The sequence below is a fragment of the Penicillium citrinum genome, assembly GCF_028827155.1.
Source record: "Penicillium citrinum strain IBT 23319 chromosome Unknown utg000009l:1.0-4274883.0:1.0-4276374.0, whole genome shotgun sequence".
Classification (NCBI taxonomy): domain Eukaryota; kingdom Fungi; phylum Ascomycota; class Eurotiomycetes; order Eurotiales; family Aspergillaceae; genus Penicillium; species Penicillium citrinum.
Genome location: NW_026622694.1, coordinates 997,276 through 1,012,072, shown reverse-complemented (window position 1 = coordinate 1,012,072; position 14,797 = coordinate 997,276). Strand labels below are relative to the sequence as shown.

The window sequence follows — 14,797 nt, the reverse complement described above, 5'->3', positions numbered from 1 at the left end:
ACTCAAGGGCTTATCCCCTTTTCCTCGGGAACACAGACATCCATCAGAGCGGATGAGCAGGGCAATATGCCCCCTTTTTGCCAGGATCGATCGACCCAAGCGTGCCCATGATGTTCAAATGAAGGCTTGACCCTTTACCCAGTGCCCCGGAAACCAGCACGAGGCACATCCATCCATCCATCTTCGGGTCGGGTCCCACAATCACTACGGGAACGTGGGCTTCCATTCGACGCTTTGGCGTTTCTGGAAGGTCCTTACCATTCTTCTACATGGAGTAGCGTACAGTACGGAGCAGGATATTCTGCATGGAAATGATAACGCGGCCCCTAACTATTTCCGGTGAGATCCCTGCGATGGAAAGATGGGTCTTGGCTAGTTTATCTGTTACTTGTCCGACTCCGTGAGTTTACTACTGGTGCTGCATGTTGATGGAGCAAAATTGTGTATGTGCTTACGGATTAGGTAGACTACCCCTGACGTTCGAGAAATGAATATTCCAGAAGCATGTCATCCCGTCTGTCGAAGCTAATTAAACCCTACTGTGGAGATGTCGCCGAGGAAACAATGCTTCGTTTACTTTCCTCGGCATTTTGTGTTTGACACTTACGTTCCCAGGAGAGATTGAAGGTTGTAGCGAGGCAGTCCACTTTTTGGATCCTTCGGACATTTTACCCGCTGAATGATCCTTTGTTTGTGAACTAGTTTGCTATTGTTGGAATTGGTGCCAGCCACGGACGGCATTGGGGGAATCGCTTCGGAGTGATAGAGTTAATCCAGGGGCTTTCGATCTTCTCGTTTGAATTTTCTTGTGTTTCAAAATGATTGTATAGATTTTGTTTCCAATTACTTTAGGGGATGTATCTAGAGATGATTCCAATCACCTTTCCTAAAGGTAATGCGGTGTATATAGCCATATAGTGTTATTATGTCAACGGTGGTTATATATCCATCGTGCAATGCCCTCCTACTAGGGTTTCAGAGCAATCTCCAAGGTTTCACGAGTGTTGGTTCTTAGATGTACCTACAATATAAAGGTTCAAAAAGAATATTCAACTCTCCTGCAGTTGTTGTTTCCCTTAGAAGCTTCTAATTTGAAACCCTGGAGGCATTGGCGTGTTCAAGCCGTGCCCTTCCATGACACTATAGTCAACTTCACATATATTGTGTTATCCAACCCAGTACACTAAAATTTTATCTGTTTCGCTATCTTATTGTAAAATAGCGAAACAGATAAAATTGAAACTTAGTGATGACTTTATCCGTATATTAGCATTATTTGAAGTCGGAGCCCTCTACATTACCCAATGTAGTGATAGAATAACTTTTGGTTGGTAGTATTTTAGACAGGCACTTTGATATATATTGTGACATGGGCGGGAATAGCCAATCCATTCAATGGCAAGTTGCTCTAAGTTTCCCAGAATGCATATAAACTGTCAGTGTACTCGGTAAATGATATCTATTATTCATTGAGTACGTGCCTTTTAGAGTGCTAAAAGAATAATCTATGGACTTCGTTGTGCAATCACGATATTTCCTGATTTGGCAGTGAATGGTGTGCCTCCTACAAATATGGAAGGAGCCTTCCATTCACGTCGTTCTTCCGACAGCATCATATGCTGATCCTTTACTCTCTTCATCCTTTTGTTTATCAAGGTATCTGATTCAATTCGATTCTCCCAGAAAACTTCTGATCACTCCAACATCATTTCAAAAACCATCCTGATCGACTGCCATGGAGCGTGATTTCCGAGCGAGTGCCTATGAAGGCGGCTACAACAGTAAAATCAGAAGAACGTAAGCGCACCTCTCACTTTACATTATCACTTCGAAGGGCCTACTTAACGTCTTGCAGTGTGGACAGTATATCACTTCCAGAATGGTCAGTCTATCAAGAAACTCATGCGCTACGACTCTCGCTCACCCTACTAGGATCACTTGTTCTCAGTGTGGAACTCGCCGTTCAAAGACATGGTTCTCGACAAATGCACTTGCCAGCCTCAGACAGAGAATTTATAGAGATGGAAGCAACGCATTGAATGCAGTCCATACGAAATCAATCCGTTGCACGGAGTGCTCAAGCAACCCGCTCCAGTCAGAGCGAATCTGCAAGATCTGCAGCGAGTCCAAAACGCTCGATTGCTTTGCACGGAATCAACGCAAGTATCAGGGACCCGTGAGTTGTTGTCCCATCATATCGTGATACATTCGGACCGGTATGGTAGGAGCTAATCAAGTATCGATGACCATTGCCAGACTTGCATTCCTTGTCAGGATTGGATAATGAACAGCGATCACGAATTCGAGACACGTAGCAAACAGAAAAGTTTACAACGATGGGATGATCATTTACGGACAGGTCATACCCTTGAAGGAGCTCCTGTTCCGGTTCAACGCCGACTCCTCGGCGCTGTGGATGAAGATAACGATGATAATGCATCTCTCCCTCCACCGAGACTCCCCCGACGTCGCCTCCTATATCATGATAGCAAGGATCAAGAGGCTGAATCCTCCCAGTCTTCAGCTAAGCCACCAGACGACAGTGCTTCCAACCGGGCTGCAGCTACAGATACAGCTACAGCATCTAAACCGACAAAGACAGCGGGTGATGATGAGACTGTAAGAGGTGGCCCCATAGGATCCTCCCTGGCTCCTACCATGCTAATGAACTATCGTTCTTTTGAAGGAATCCAGAATGAGCTCTACTCTTATCTCGACCGATGGGTTTCTGTTGAACGAGTATGGTTCTGATGATGATACTACTGTTCCTCCGGCGGAGAAAAGTCGAACCGGATGGTCGAAAGTTCGAGTGAGTGACAGTGTCTTAAGCTTACTGGATTTCTGTTCGTGTTGAACTTGCTAATGTTTTCCTACGCAAATCAGCCTAATCGTCATCGACCCTGGCCTCGACAGGATTAGCCTGCTCAGGCCGAAAGAAAGAAGAATGGATTGAAGTGCAACTTTTCTTCAGCCTCTTGCTTTTTGCTTATCAAGCCCTGGTACTTTGCTTGTTCCCTGTGCTCCCCCATTATCACTTCGTGCACAAGATGACTTCAATCCAGTATTTTCTTTTATCGATCTGCGTTGGACCTTGTATCCCTGGGTCAGAACCAGGGGAACCATGGACATGACATCAGTGGCTCCGATCCCCACGTTCCAGCAAAACATCCGATCCACTCAAATTGAGACTGTTGATGATCTATTCATCTTTACCAGGTCGGGCTCGCTGTTAATTCTGTCTTTTTCTTCCATTCGGGTGCGCGCTAGTGATATGTCTTAGCCTAGCATGAATTTGAACAGAACCGCCTGTCTTAAAGTGAGTATACGAAATTCGCCCCCCATGAACTATAATTAGGAAATGACTGACACTAGTTCAGGTCCCACACGATAAATCAAACAATTATTTGATGAATTGAAGGACCAAAAGTCTTCGCTAGTTCTACCAGTAGTAAGTTACTAGTAGGTTCTTGCATACGCCCATTCGACTGTATCCCTATTCGCTCATTTCATGTCAGATGATGCCACCTGCAGTTTTGCAGTCTTCCAATCCTTCTGGTCATTCGCCTTTGATGGTCGCACTAGCCGGACACGCAGCATCAACTGTCGGATTTGCAGCCGAATGCAGCTTCTAGCGATCTGTGCCAAAGATGAAACTTGCCTCCGGTCGCGTTGATAGGTGAGGATCTTCCTCATCGACGCAGGCATCTCGTTGAAGCCGCGAGTATTTAGATTAAATATTGCCGATCATGACGCTACGCCAGTTAGACAATATGACAACCTCAGCATGGGTGGCACTGAATATATTAAATGCGCCACATCAAGGGCTTGTGACGTCGAATTTTGATTCTCCTTGAAAGATCCCAGTCTTGGGTACTCTGTACTATGTAAAGTAGTTAAATATTGTACAGTAGATTAGTAAAATCCAACGGTTGCACCCACTGACGCAGCGATGTTTGAGATCGCCACTGTTTTGTTCCCCACAGCCCCTCCATCGCCCCCGAATTTCTCTGCCTTTTTGCGACTTTCCCCTCCAAATTTGTCTTTCTGGTTCCTTTCTCCTTGGTTCTCTGCCATCTGCTTGGCTCGATTCTCTGGTATCTAGGGCTAGAAGCCATAGTACCGATATAGAGAAAAAAAAGAAATTACTAAGACCCCACGGCTCGTCTCGTACCCTTGGTCGTGATGGCTTACAATGGGTATCGCTCGACGCCCAATCCTTACCAGACGGGCAATATGACCTCTGATCAGAATGATCCCTACGGTCCACCAAATCCTCCATATCCCTCTCGCCATGAAACAGATCATCTGAATATGCCCCAACCACAGATGCCTCCATCCACTTCCTCTACCCAAAACATGGAGCCATACCCAGCGCCTCCTCGTCCGGAAAGCACTCAGTCCGGTCATTTCCACGATGCAGTCAGTTCGGCGGTGAATAGCTCAGAATCCACGTCCTACTTGTCTCCAGATGTTTTGCAGCAGATCACAGCAACCGTGATCCAGCAGCTCAAAGCAAATGGCTTGGATAATACCAACAATCTCCCAGGATCATCAGGTCCACCTCCTGCTCGATCACAATCCCTCCAACCTCCCTACATAGCCGCAGATGTAGCTCCCCGACCACACTCCGAGTCTCCACCGATTGCTTCGCAGAGAAGCGGGTCGGTGCCGTTTGTCGATCCCATGTCGAAGAGCTATGATACACAGCCATATGTGCCTCCTTCTGCTTCTTCTAGTGACTTCCCGCCGCACCAGACTGCTGAGACATCTTCTCGTCGACGTGAGTCGATGTCGAGCCAGGGAAGCCAGCGTGGGGAGGCTCGTCCTAGGCCTCCAGAGCGGGATACCACAGCGATGGAGATGACAACGCTAGAGAGAATTTGGGGGAAGCTCTTTGAGGATGGCAAGCCCACGAAGAGATTGAGTCAGTTCTTGCGTGGAATTGCGATGCACTTGGTATGTTTTGATAGGACTTTATCCGGTAAAAATATAGGTCTGGTTCTAACATTGGCGAATAGATTGAAGATTACCCACCCGGTAATACGCTGGTCATTACCCCGGACAAGATGCAGAAATTCTATGCGGATGCTAATGTTTCTTTGGACCAATATCCCTGGAAAGGTTTGTTTATTTTCGAATCGAGCTAGACAGGGACGCAAGTCTAACTGATATTAACAGATATTTTTGATGACCGCACCTCCTCAATCTCAAGACTCTTTCGTGATCTCAAAGTGCAGCATCATCTCGTCCAGCCAGAAGATCTCCAAGAGCGGCCTGATATCCCAGGATTAACTCCTAAAGGTTTCGAGAAATGGGCTACCGTAATGATTCTGGCCCATCCGGATCGCGAATACGAGCGTTTACAAAAGGCTGTACTCAATATGCCGATCAGCAATCCGGATGACAAGAAAGAGCGGTTTCCAAAAGAGATCCCGCGCCGACTTTTCCCAGAAACTGGTGATATCCAATTGAGAGAGGAGACGGAGGAGTATATCATGAAGCATTGCGGAGTGGATTTACCTCGAATCACCGATGAACGCGAATCACGACCCACGACTGCGAAGAGGTCTCCAGAGCCCGGGATTTCATCTTCAGGCCGAGCTAGATCATATGAAAGAGGGCGCCCTCCACCTGCTTCTGTATCATCGGCTATAATTGACGACGATGACGACGAGAAAGACCAAACCACCCCGTCAGTCTCAATTGAGCGTGAGAGAAAGCCATATTCAGCTCAACCTGGAGGTGGAAAGCAATATAACGGGTCTGGAGCTAGCCATTCTCGAACCTCTACTGGTTCATTTTCAACGTCTAGACCGGCAGATAGCACGAGTACAAGTTCACAACATCGAACTGCAGAAAAGTTCGACCGCGATTCTCGATATGCTCGAACTGGTTCTGGACCTGCTTCTCGACGCTTCTCACGTGGATCTCGTAGTTCATCTCGAGGTATGAATTCACGTCCCGGCGACTATCGACACTCGGAGAGTGATTTGCATAGTCGGGAAGCTGCACCTAGATATGAGGGTATATCTGCTGCAGATCTTTATACGGAGTCACCAACTTCTATTCTCCCCGATAGTGACGATAGTCGTCGGTTCAAGGATCATTTACCTAGTCGCAGTGGTCGCAGCGGTGCTGGTAGTACCAATGGCGAGGATTATTATCGTGGAATGTTAGGAGGACATGGTGGTGGACCGGTACATGATTATAACAAGTATTACCACTAATGTGCTTGAATTGGGTGGTATTCGGTTTAATTGACACTTTTTCTTGGTTGTGAGGTGTTTCTCGTTTGTTTCTTTAGCTAGGCGTTTCGCATGTCATGGAGATACCCTGTTTCTAGGGTTTGTGATGAAATGAATGACGATGTCCCATGTTAATACTTTCTTTCGATGGCATTTCTTAATACAACAAAAGCCGTCTCATATAGCTTCTCCCTTTTCGAAAATCATACACATCTCATACAAAACCCAATACCTATTTATTCACTTTCCAAAATAGAGTGTATTGGAATCAGATAGATACATTCCAATATCGATATTCATTAATGATACTTCCTCGATCCCAATCATGATGTCAACCAACAAATCCAGAAGAAAAATCCCTCCTCTTCCGAATATCACGCATAATCTTAACCCCATCCTCCTTACAAATTCCCGCAACCTTCGCCCTCTTCCTCTCCTCCTTCTCATATTTCCTTTGAATATACCTTTGATCCCTCTCCTCCATTTCAAGCCTCCTCTTCCCCCTCTTCTCAGCCCTTTTTCTCTCCTCATCAAGATCAAAATCATCCTTCAAAGCCCTAATCCTCAAAGCATCAACCTCCTCATCTGTCAAGACCCATGGTATAGAAAGAACATCCACGAGAAATCGTAATCTTTCATCGATGAATTGCATTTCTGCGTTCGTGTCGTGAATTATGGAGAATCGCTCTAGATTCATTTGCATTGTTGATCGAAAGGAATTTACTGTTCCTTTAACTTTTATCATTGTTCCTGGTTGAAGAGATGAGATGTTGATTATGGTTCGATCTGTTGCAGATACGTGAATTGTCTCGTTTAGAGATGGTGTTTCTGGTATCTCGGTCGAGATATCGGTGACATTTGATGATGGCCCTGTTGATAGTGATTTTGAGGATGGAGCAAAGGTTGTATCTGTTGGATTTTTCTCTTTGGGTTCAGCTTGTAAGACTATCACATGTAGTGTGGCTTCGCTGCCATCGTCTATTGTGAGGATTGTCCGACGAGTGATTTCTGTTCTGGCTACTATCACGCCTACCACGCTGATGAATGTGATGGGATGGTTTTTGTAGAAGAAGACATTTTGGCCTGAGATTATGTTAGTTTTAATTCAATGCGTGCTCGAATTTTGTCTATTTCTCTTTTGAATTTGATGGATTGGATATGGAGTGGAGATATCGTCTTGAGACTGATCTAAAAAATAGGGAGGAAAGGATGAATGAAGTCTCGTCCATTCAGTCATCCGGAATGGAGACAAAATGATATTTTGTACTGAAAGAGATCGTGCATCTACAAGATGAAAGAAATAAAACTCACCCTCAAAACCTTTTCGTCTCTGAAGCCTGTGTACATCTGCCAGGGCCATTTTCACCCAGGCGAAATGTGTCGGTGATGCCTTGAAGCAGTATGCGGGGTAGAAAATAAGGCCCGCATCATTGGGGTTCTCCATAAGGTCATTTTTTCGTTGGAGGGGAAATTGATGTTGCTGCAAGCTGCTTGTCGGTTGATATGTTGAGGAGTTGAGTTGATGTTGCAAGGAAGTGGAGCGGGTCACGTGGAATGCCCTCAATGCGATTGTTTTGTACTGCAGAAATGACTGACTTGTTTTGGATGGCATTATCGAATTTGGATGAGATGCTCGTTTTTGAGGTTATGATTGTCATTGAATTTTATATCACTATGTATTGAAGGGTTGGAATTGAATGTAAAGATAAGAATCTTTGGTAGTACAGAACCTGTGCGCTATACTATTCGAGTAACTACATGATGGTTTTTAGGCTGGATCTAAACAATGATATGAGACAGACATGAAGACACACAAATGATCTCGATGGACCTAACTGTATTTTTTAAGAGTCTCACTGCATACGCCACCTTGAAATACCAGGAGTCAACCATCGGACAACTCATTCAGTCATTTACTTTACATTCGTTGATTTCAATAGATAATCGTATTGCCCTCCATCATCCTCTTCTTCGGATTGCGAGGTATTTGCGCCTGTCTCTGCCTCTCCTCTTCACTAATATCATCGACATTAGTTTCCTTTGGCGCCAACGCAGACTTAATTTCCTCCTCCGCATTCTCATGACCCGCCACAGCAACACTCAAAATCTCCCTTTCAAGACCGGAAACATGCTCCCACTCAATCCCCGCCGCCGAAAGCATCTTACAGCCTTCAGACTCACCGACAAAAGTCCCAGGCTCCTTCACGCCAAAATAAACCTTTTGAATCCCGTCTCGCCCCCCATCTCTGGTCCTCGTAATCCGCTGCACGCAGGGTGCATTTCCCGATAATCGCTTTCCACAAGGCTCCATTGTCACATACATGATGAGTTTTCGACCTGACTCGATGGGTAGTACCTCGGCCACTTGGTCTTCAGCAACCCCGTGTACAGATGCATAGTTTGCGAAGCAGCACTGCTCGGCGTGTGTGTTTCCTGCTAGTTCCATGGTATAACCTGTTGAAAGGATGCGGTCATCGGAGTAGGTCGGGTCATTGTCTTTTCTTGAGAGAAGAATTGCACCAACCCTGAAATTGGTCGGTCGTGGAGGGGACTTTTCTGCGAGAGAGATGCATTTCTGCATGTAGGCAGTGTGAGAGGAGGTATTCGTCATGGTGAGGGGTTGAAAAGTAAATTGATCGATTTGTTTCAGATCAATGTGCCAATTGCTTTCGAGTGTCGTTTTGAAGAAGATCAAATCCCCTTGAGAAAACCGAGTAAATGATTTTCTCACTATGGATAATGTCAATTTAAACACAAAAGAAAAGAGAAAAAGAGAACAAGCTTGGATGTGATGTCAGGCTTGAAAGCGGTCTGCAGCAAATGACGGAATTGTCGGCGCGTCGGAAAAGCGCGATTGAACGCGCCGAGAAATCTACCTTGTTGCACGAACTTTACAAATCTATACAATTTTACTCGAATTTGCTCTGGATTGAGTACGCAAGATTTACAATGGCTAAAGGATCCAAGTCTGAAAAGATCACCGAGGAGCAACCACCTGCAGTCGAGGAAGATCTCTACCAGATACTCGGCGTCGAGTCCACGGCAACACCAGAAGCAATCAAAACTGCATACAAGAAGAATGCCTTGAGAAACCACCCAGGTCAGCTCTTCTTATTTCAATTGCTAAACCAAATGAACGCCATAGACATACTAACCATGAAGTATAGACAAGGTTAGCGAAGATGCGCGCGAAGAAGCAAATGCCAAATTCCAAAAAATCGCCCTTGCCTACGCCGTCCTCTCCGACCAACGGCGTCGGAACATGTATGATCGTACCGGCAACACAGAAGAGATCCTTGGAGAAGATGGGGACTTTGACTGGTTGGATTTTTACCGCGAGCAACTCTCTGCCATGCTCGACACGCGCGCCGTCTCCGACTTTCAAAAGAAATATCAAGGTTCCGATGAGGAGAAGAAAGATCTCTTGGAGGCATATGAGACAAATGAAGGTGATATGGATGGGATTTACGAGTCGGTGATGCTCTCCAACGTGTTAGATGATGATGAGCGTTTCCGAGCCATCATCGACGAGGCAATTTCTTCTGGCGAAGTTGAGAAATATGATCAGTACAGCGAAGAGACGGAAGAGAAGCGTGAGCGACGAGTCAAGCGGGCGAAGAAGGAAGCTAAGGAAGCGGAGAAACTGTCGAAGGAGTTGGAGAACGATAAGAAGAAGAAGGCGGCGAGTGCGTCTAAGAGCTCGACTGGGGGTGAAGATGATTTATTAGCTTTAATTAGCAAGCGACAACAACAACGGGGTCAGGGATTCCTTGCACATCTTGAGGAGAAGTATGCGCAGCCAAATGGTAAGAAGCGTGGACCACCTGATGAACCATCTGAGGAGGCGTTTGCTGCTGTTGGGGCTCGCAAATCGAAAGATGCGAAGTCGAAGCCAAAGAATAAGAAGCCCAAGGCTTGATTGCTTGATTGTTGATGGGGTTGCGTTCGTTTTCTCATTGAGCGTTTTTGTTGTATAGGGTTAGGGCTGGGAGTTTTTTTTTTTCATCTACTAGTACATTGAGAGGATACTATCTTATTTTCTCTATTTATTTGTTTTCTAAAGTACAGTTCTACATATTTCGAACTATCTATGGTCATCAATGTCATACAAATGATAGTAAACAATGCATTCTCGTGCTGTGAAGTGTCAACCCAATCTTCTCCCTTCCACGCCTTGCTTGAAATTAGGGCAAGTCCAAGCCTCCTCTTGGGGGTTTCCTCCATCTTCTCTCTTATTTCTCTCGTCTTTTCTCTCTGCAACTTCAGGATTTGCCCATACAACTCTTCATCATTGTAAGTTATTCTTTCATTCTTCAAATAACTGACCTATTCATTCCCCTCAATTCTGATCCCAACTAGCTGCAAGGCTATCCTTTCACAAGCGCATATCTTCTGGAAACCCTTCCTAAATGCTAATCCTGCAACTCTGTTAATTAGCTACAATCAGCTAGAGCTTCTCCTACACTGCGGGCCTATCGTCATAAGGTGGTCGATCAAGATCCACATGCCAGCACAATCCAGCTTCCTCGTTGGTTCAATCCCCTTCAATTCTCCACCGCAAGCCAAACCCGCCGGAGACGGCACCGCACGCGATGTCGTACCACACTGGTCGCATCTCCCCCAAACTTCCTCAAACTTCTTCACAGGAATATTCAAAGTCTTTAGCAGATAGCACCGTTCTACCATTGCTGCTGACAACTGCTCAAGATACCATATCTCAGGGTATTGGCCGTACAGTCCAGAGTCTACTGAGCACCCCGCAGTCTGCAAGGAGTGCGGGCACTGTTGTTGGCGGGGTTTCTTCGTCATCTCGAGGAAGATCAAATCGCAACTCGGTTGGACCCTTAAAATCCTCGCCTTTACGAAATATATCTCTCGCCATGGCGTCTGCTCCGAGCTCCCCGGAGCGGTCGACAAATAATACTGATGGCCGGCCTCGCAGATCATCAGACCAGTTTTCAAGAGAGACAACCCGAGATTCGTCGGCAGCACATGTGGAAAGAGCCGAGGATGCCTCGAAATCAGATCTATCGCTCTCTTCAGAGCCAGAGACTTCGAAGAAGCGAGACAAGTCACAAAGTCGAAAGGGTATGGCAGCAATGATGTCAGGATTGGAGTCCAGACTGTTCCCGCGGAGCTTTTCTCGTGGCAGAGACTCCAGTCGAGGATCGAGTCGACGTGGCACATCCCTTGATTCTAGGTCGCTCTCGTCTACTTCACAATTCAGTCGGTCCGTTTCGCCAGGCACGCGTCAACTCGATTCCGCACCAAAACCAACGGTAGCAGATACGGAGAAAGGGAGGGCGATTAGAATGCAGGATGCTCATAACCAATCGGATGAAGCTCTGCCTAATAACAAACAATTAGGTGGTCTTCCAGGATATGTGAAACCAGCGGAGCATCAGGATACTGGCGAGCGTTTAGCCAAAGATGTATTTGATCGTGATAAGAACATTATTGAAAGCAGTGAGGATGACGGCGATGAGTCGTCGAGTGATGATGAACAGATGGCGAGACGTGGTCGCAAGAAAAAGGGCTCTGATATTACCAGAATCACCCCAAGTGATTTCGAGAAAGCCAGAGATGACAAGGCCCAATCCTCAGAAGAATGTGAGTGCTCAAGGATACCATTTGGCGGAGACTAAAACGAGTGCTAATCAATGCGTCAGCAAAACCTATTAACAAACATAATATACCATCCATGGATAAGAAGCCCAAGAAGTCTGCCCTCAAAACCGTCATACATCCTCGAACTAGCTATGATATTCCGACTCCATACACGCAGTCGGCCGCCGGCACGCCTTATGGCTCAGAAGACGAGGCAGAAAAAGAGGATGTTCATCGTGCGCAGAGTTTGAGCATTTCCATGTCCGCCATTGACAACCGCGTCCCCAACAGATCCATTCGAACCATTGTTCGAGGAAACTACGCTAGCTTACAGGAAGAAGCCGACGGCGGACGTCGCCGCCAACGCAAATATCTCGTTGCGACTGACCTGAGTGAAGAATCAGTATATGCTTTGGAATGGACTATCGGTACTGTTCTTCGAGAGGGAGATACGATGTACGCCATTTATACCATACACGAGGATGCGAATCCGTCCTCTGTCCAGGTTGGCGAAGGTGGTAAAGCCATGCAAGATGCCTCGGTTGTTGTGGGCTCCCAGACCAAAGAGGCTTCTCAGAACTCCGGCTCTGGCTCTCGCACCATCCTTGGCCGACTTGGCCCCGGCACAGCTAGTAAAGCTGGATCTGTTGATTCTCGGGTTTCTTCGCTCGCGGAAACAGAGCGCGTCAGGGCTGTTGAAGCAGTCTCACAGACATGTGTGAAACTTTTGCGCAAAACTCTTCTTCAGGTTCGCATTGCTGTGGAGGTAATCCATTGCAAGAGTCCGAAACTTATGATCACCGAAGCCGTGAGTGCCTGCTTAAGAAATCCTTGCTATCAACCAAGCTAATACTACCATCAGATTGATGAGCTTGAGCCTACTATGGTGATAGTTGGTGCTCGTGGTCAAAGTGCTTTGAAAGGGTAAGTGTTTTGTTTCCTGAACAAAATATCAACTGGATAGAGCTGACAATTAACTTTAAGAGTGCTTTTGGGTTCTTTTTCCAACTATTTACTTCAACATTCGTCCGTTCCTGTTATGGTTGCACGTCGCAAGCTTAAGCGCATCTCTGCTAAAGGCAGAAACGCCGTCCATCTTTCCAACAACCTTCGAGCACCAAAGAGTCTTGTACAGGCAAAGGTTGACTAGATTAGTCTAGTCTAATGGTCTTGTGTGACCTTTATGAAGTCCTCAGCTCGGTCATGACTTACTGATATTACCTATACTCTTTGCATTATTGGATACCATGTGGTATTCTTAGACTGTTATTCTCATCTCCCATATCTCGATACCCCGAATTCATGAATAACGGATGATTATTACATTGCAGATAGAAATCAAATGATACATGTTAATGCACATATTTATCCTCTCAGCTCTGATTTAAAGAACACACCTGGTAGATGAAGTCTGGCTCCCTATGCCCGAAGTTCCTGAAATTATTACGCAGGGAGATCGTGAATAGTCTCATCGCTAGAGTGTCGTAGTACTGTACCTGTATTCTGGTAAAGATGAACTGCTCATTCAACGAAGATGATAGGAGATAACCAAATTCTATATCCAATTGTATTCCTTTATATACAGAATGCCAGTATTCAATGTTCCACCGCCCACCAATGACTTGGAAGTCATATCTATAATTTTAGATCTTGTTCTTGAGCGGTTGCTCCGCAAGGAAACGTCGCAAGTTACTCGCGATCAACTCAGCCGATCCCTCAGGCCTTCCACCAGCAGCATGAGGAGAGATAACAACATTAGGCGCCTTCCACAACCGACTAGATTCAGGCAAAGGTTCAGTATGGAAAACATCCAGAGCCGCACCCGCAACCTCTCCCTTTTCAAGTGCATCAACCAAAGCATCCTCATCAACAGAAACACCCCGACCAACATTCACAATCCAAGCATGCTTAGGCAATAACTTCAATCGCTGAGCATTCAATGCATTCTGCGTAGATGCAGAACCAGGCAAAATCATAACCAAGGCATCAGTCTGTGGAAGTAAATCTTCCAGCTTATCCTCCCCATAAACTTCAACTCCATTTCGAACTCCAGCACTCCGAGCAATACCCTTAACGTTAGCACCGAGTAAAGTGAGATGGGGAGCAAGTGTTTTGGCAATACTACCAAATCCCCAAATCAACACGTTCGAGCCGCGCAGCGAGGTAAAGTCACTTCGTGGAAACGATCCACCCAGATGAGCAGGCCATTTCGATTGAAGTTGGTAGTCACGCATTTCGAAGAAACGACGGGCTCCGCATAGGAGGAGACCCAATGCGTGTTCGGCGACGGGGTGATCATGTAATCCGACACCGGTAGTGATAGTGATCTTCGAGGCGTCGAAACCTGCGCTCAGAACGTCATTTGGACCTGCGGCGAGAGATTGGATCCATTTTAGATTTTTGAGACGTGATGCTGCATCTTTGAGGTTGTCGGGGGAATTAGACCACGTTACGAGGATATCGGCGTCGATGTGTTCGTCTGGAATTGGGGACTTGACATCATAGGGATAGAGGGATGTAGCGAAGCCCTTGAGGTCTTGGACGTCCAGGGGGAGGGAGGTTGGATAGAGGAGTTTCATTTTGGAAATGAGTAGTACGTAGTTCTTTAAATTGAGGTTTGAGGGGGTGATGAAGTGTGGAAGAGATGGTTCAAAAGGAAGAAGTTCAGAGAGAGAATTGGATGATTTGAAGGATTTCCCCGCCATTTTGGAAATTGCCCGCTTTTCTCCACACGATCGGACGAAGCCCGACGGGAAATGGAGACATCTCGGCGAGGGACTCCGAAGGGGGAAATAAGGTATTTGTGGGATTGTCAAGGGGGAATGGGGTGAGAGCAATTTATTCCGTTGATTCTTTGATTTAACCGGGTATGTACAGTGTGTATAACTTGGGAGATCTACTATCATCACGATGTACTCGAGGTATCGTCAATCTATACAGATACC

The 14,797-nt window shown here is 46.1% G+C and overlaps 7 protein-coding genes across 7 annotated transcripts; 4 read left to right on the top strand and 3 right to left on the bottom strand.

The window, feature by feature from the left end:
* Positions 1 to 2,283: 2,283 nt before the first annotated feature.
* Positions 2,284 to 2,751, top strand: N7469_009845 (uncharacterized protein; the record flags this gene model as incomplete). Its single annotated transcript, XM_056648750.1, has 1 exon — positions 2,284 to 2,751. The coding sequence occupies one exon, from the start codon at positions 2,284 to 2,286 to the stop codon at positions 2,749 to 2,751; it is 468 nt and encodes a 155-aa protein (XP_056495881.1).
* A 1,431-nt stretch (positions 2,752 to 4,182) lies between these two features.
* On the top strand, positions 4,183 to 6,227 carry N7469_009844 (uncharacterized protein; the record flags this gene model as incomplete). The annotated part of the gene is made up of 3 exons (XM_056648749.1): positions 4,183 to 4,956; positions 5,019 to 5,121; positions 5,179 to 6,227. 3 exons carry the CDS (start codon positions 4,183 to 4,185, stop codon positions 6,225 to 6,227), a joined length of 1,926 nt encoding a protein of 641 aa, XP_056495880.1.
* A 349-nt stretch (positions 6,228 to 6,576) lies between these two features.
* N7469_009843 (OB-fold domain-containing protein) lies at positions 6,577 to 7,689 on the bottom strand (the record flags this gene model as incomplete). Its single annotated transcript, XM_056648748.1, has 2 exons — positions 6,577 to 7,328; positions 7,557 to 7,689. The coding sequence occupies 2 exons, from the start codon at positions 7,687 to 7,689 to the stop codon at positions 6,577 to 6,579; spliced, it is 885 nt and encodes a 294-aa protein (XP_056495879.1).
* A 489-nt stretch (positions 7,690 to 8,178) lies between these two features.
* N7469_009842 (putative DRAP deaminase) lies at positions 8,179 to 8,856 on the bottom strand (the record flags this gene model as incomplete). Its single annotated transcript, XM_056648747.1, has 1 exon — positions 8,179 to 8,856. One exon carries the CDS (start codon positions 8,854 to 8,856, stop codon positions 8,179 to 8,181), a length of 678 nt encoding a protein of 225 aa, XP_056495878.1.
* Positions 8,857 to 9,194: 338 nt separating this feature from the next.
* Positions 9,195 to 10,164, top strand: N7469_009841 (DnaJ domain protein; the record flags this gene model as incomplete). Its single annotated transcript, XM_056648746.1, has 2 exons — positions 9,195 to 9,345; positions 9,413 to 10,164. The coding sequence occupies 2 exons, from the start codon at positions 9,195 to 9,197 to the stop codon at positions 10,162 to 10,164; spliced, it is 903 nt and encodes a 300-aa protein (XP_056495877.1).
* Positions 10,165 to 10,837: 673 nt separating this feature from the next.
* On the top strand, positions 10,838 to 13,002 carry N7469_009840 (universal stress protein family domain protein; the record flags this gene model as incomplete). The annotated part of the gene is made up of 4 exons (XM_056648745.1): positions 10,838 to 11,855; positions 11,915 to 12,660; positions 12,715 to 12,776; positions 12,837 to 13,002. The coding sequence occupies 4 exons, from the start codon at positions 10,838 to 10,840 to the stop codon at positions 13,000 to 13,002; spliced, it is 1,992 nt and encodes a 663-aa protein (XP_056495876.1).
* Positions 13,003 to 13,495: 493 nt separating this feature from the next.
* On the bottom strand, positions 13,496 to 14,431 carry N7469_009839 (phosphoglycerate dehydrogenase; the record flags this gene model as incomplete). Its single annotated transcript, XM_056648744.1, has 1 exon — positions 13,496 to 14,431. The coding sequence occupies one exon, from the start codon at positions 14,429 to 14,431 to the stop codon at positions 13,496 to 13,498; it is 936 nt and encodes a 311-aa protein (XP_056495875.1).
* Positions 14,432 to 14,797: the final 366 nt, after the last annotated feature.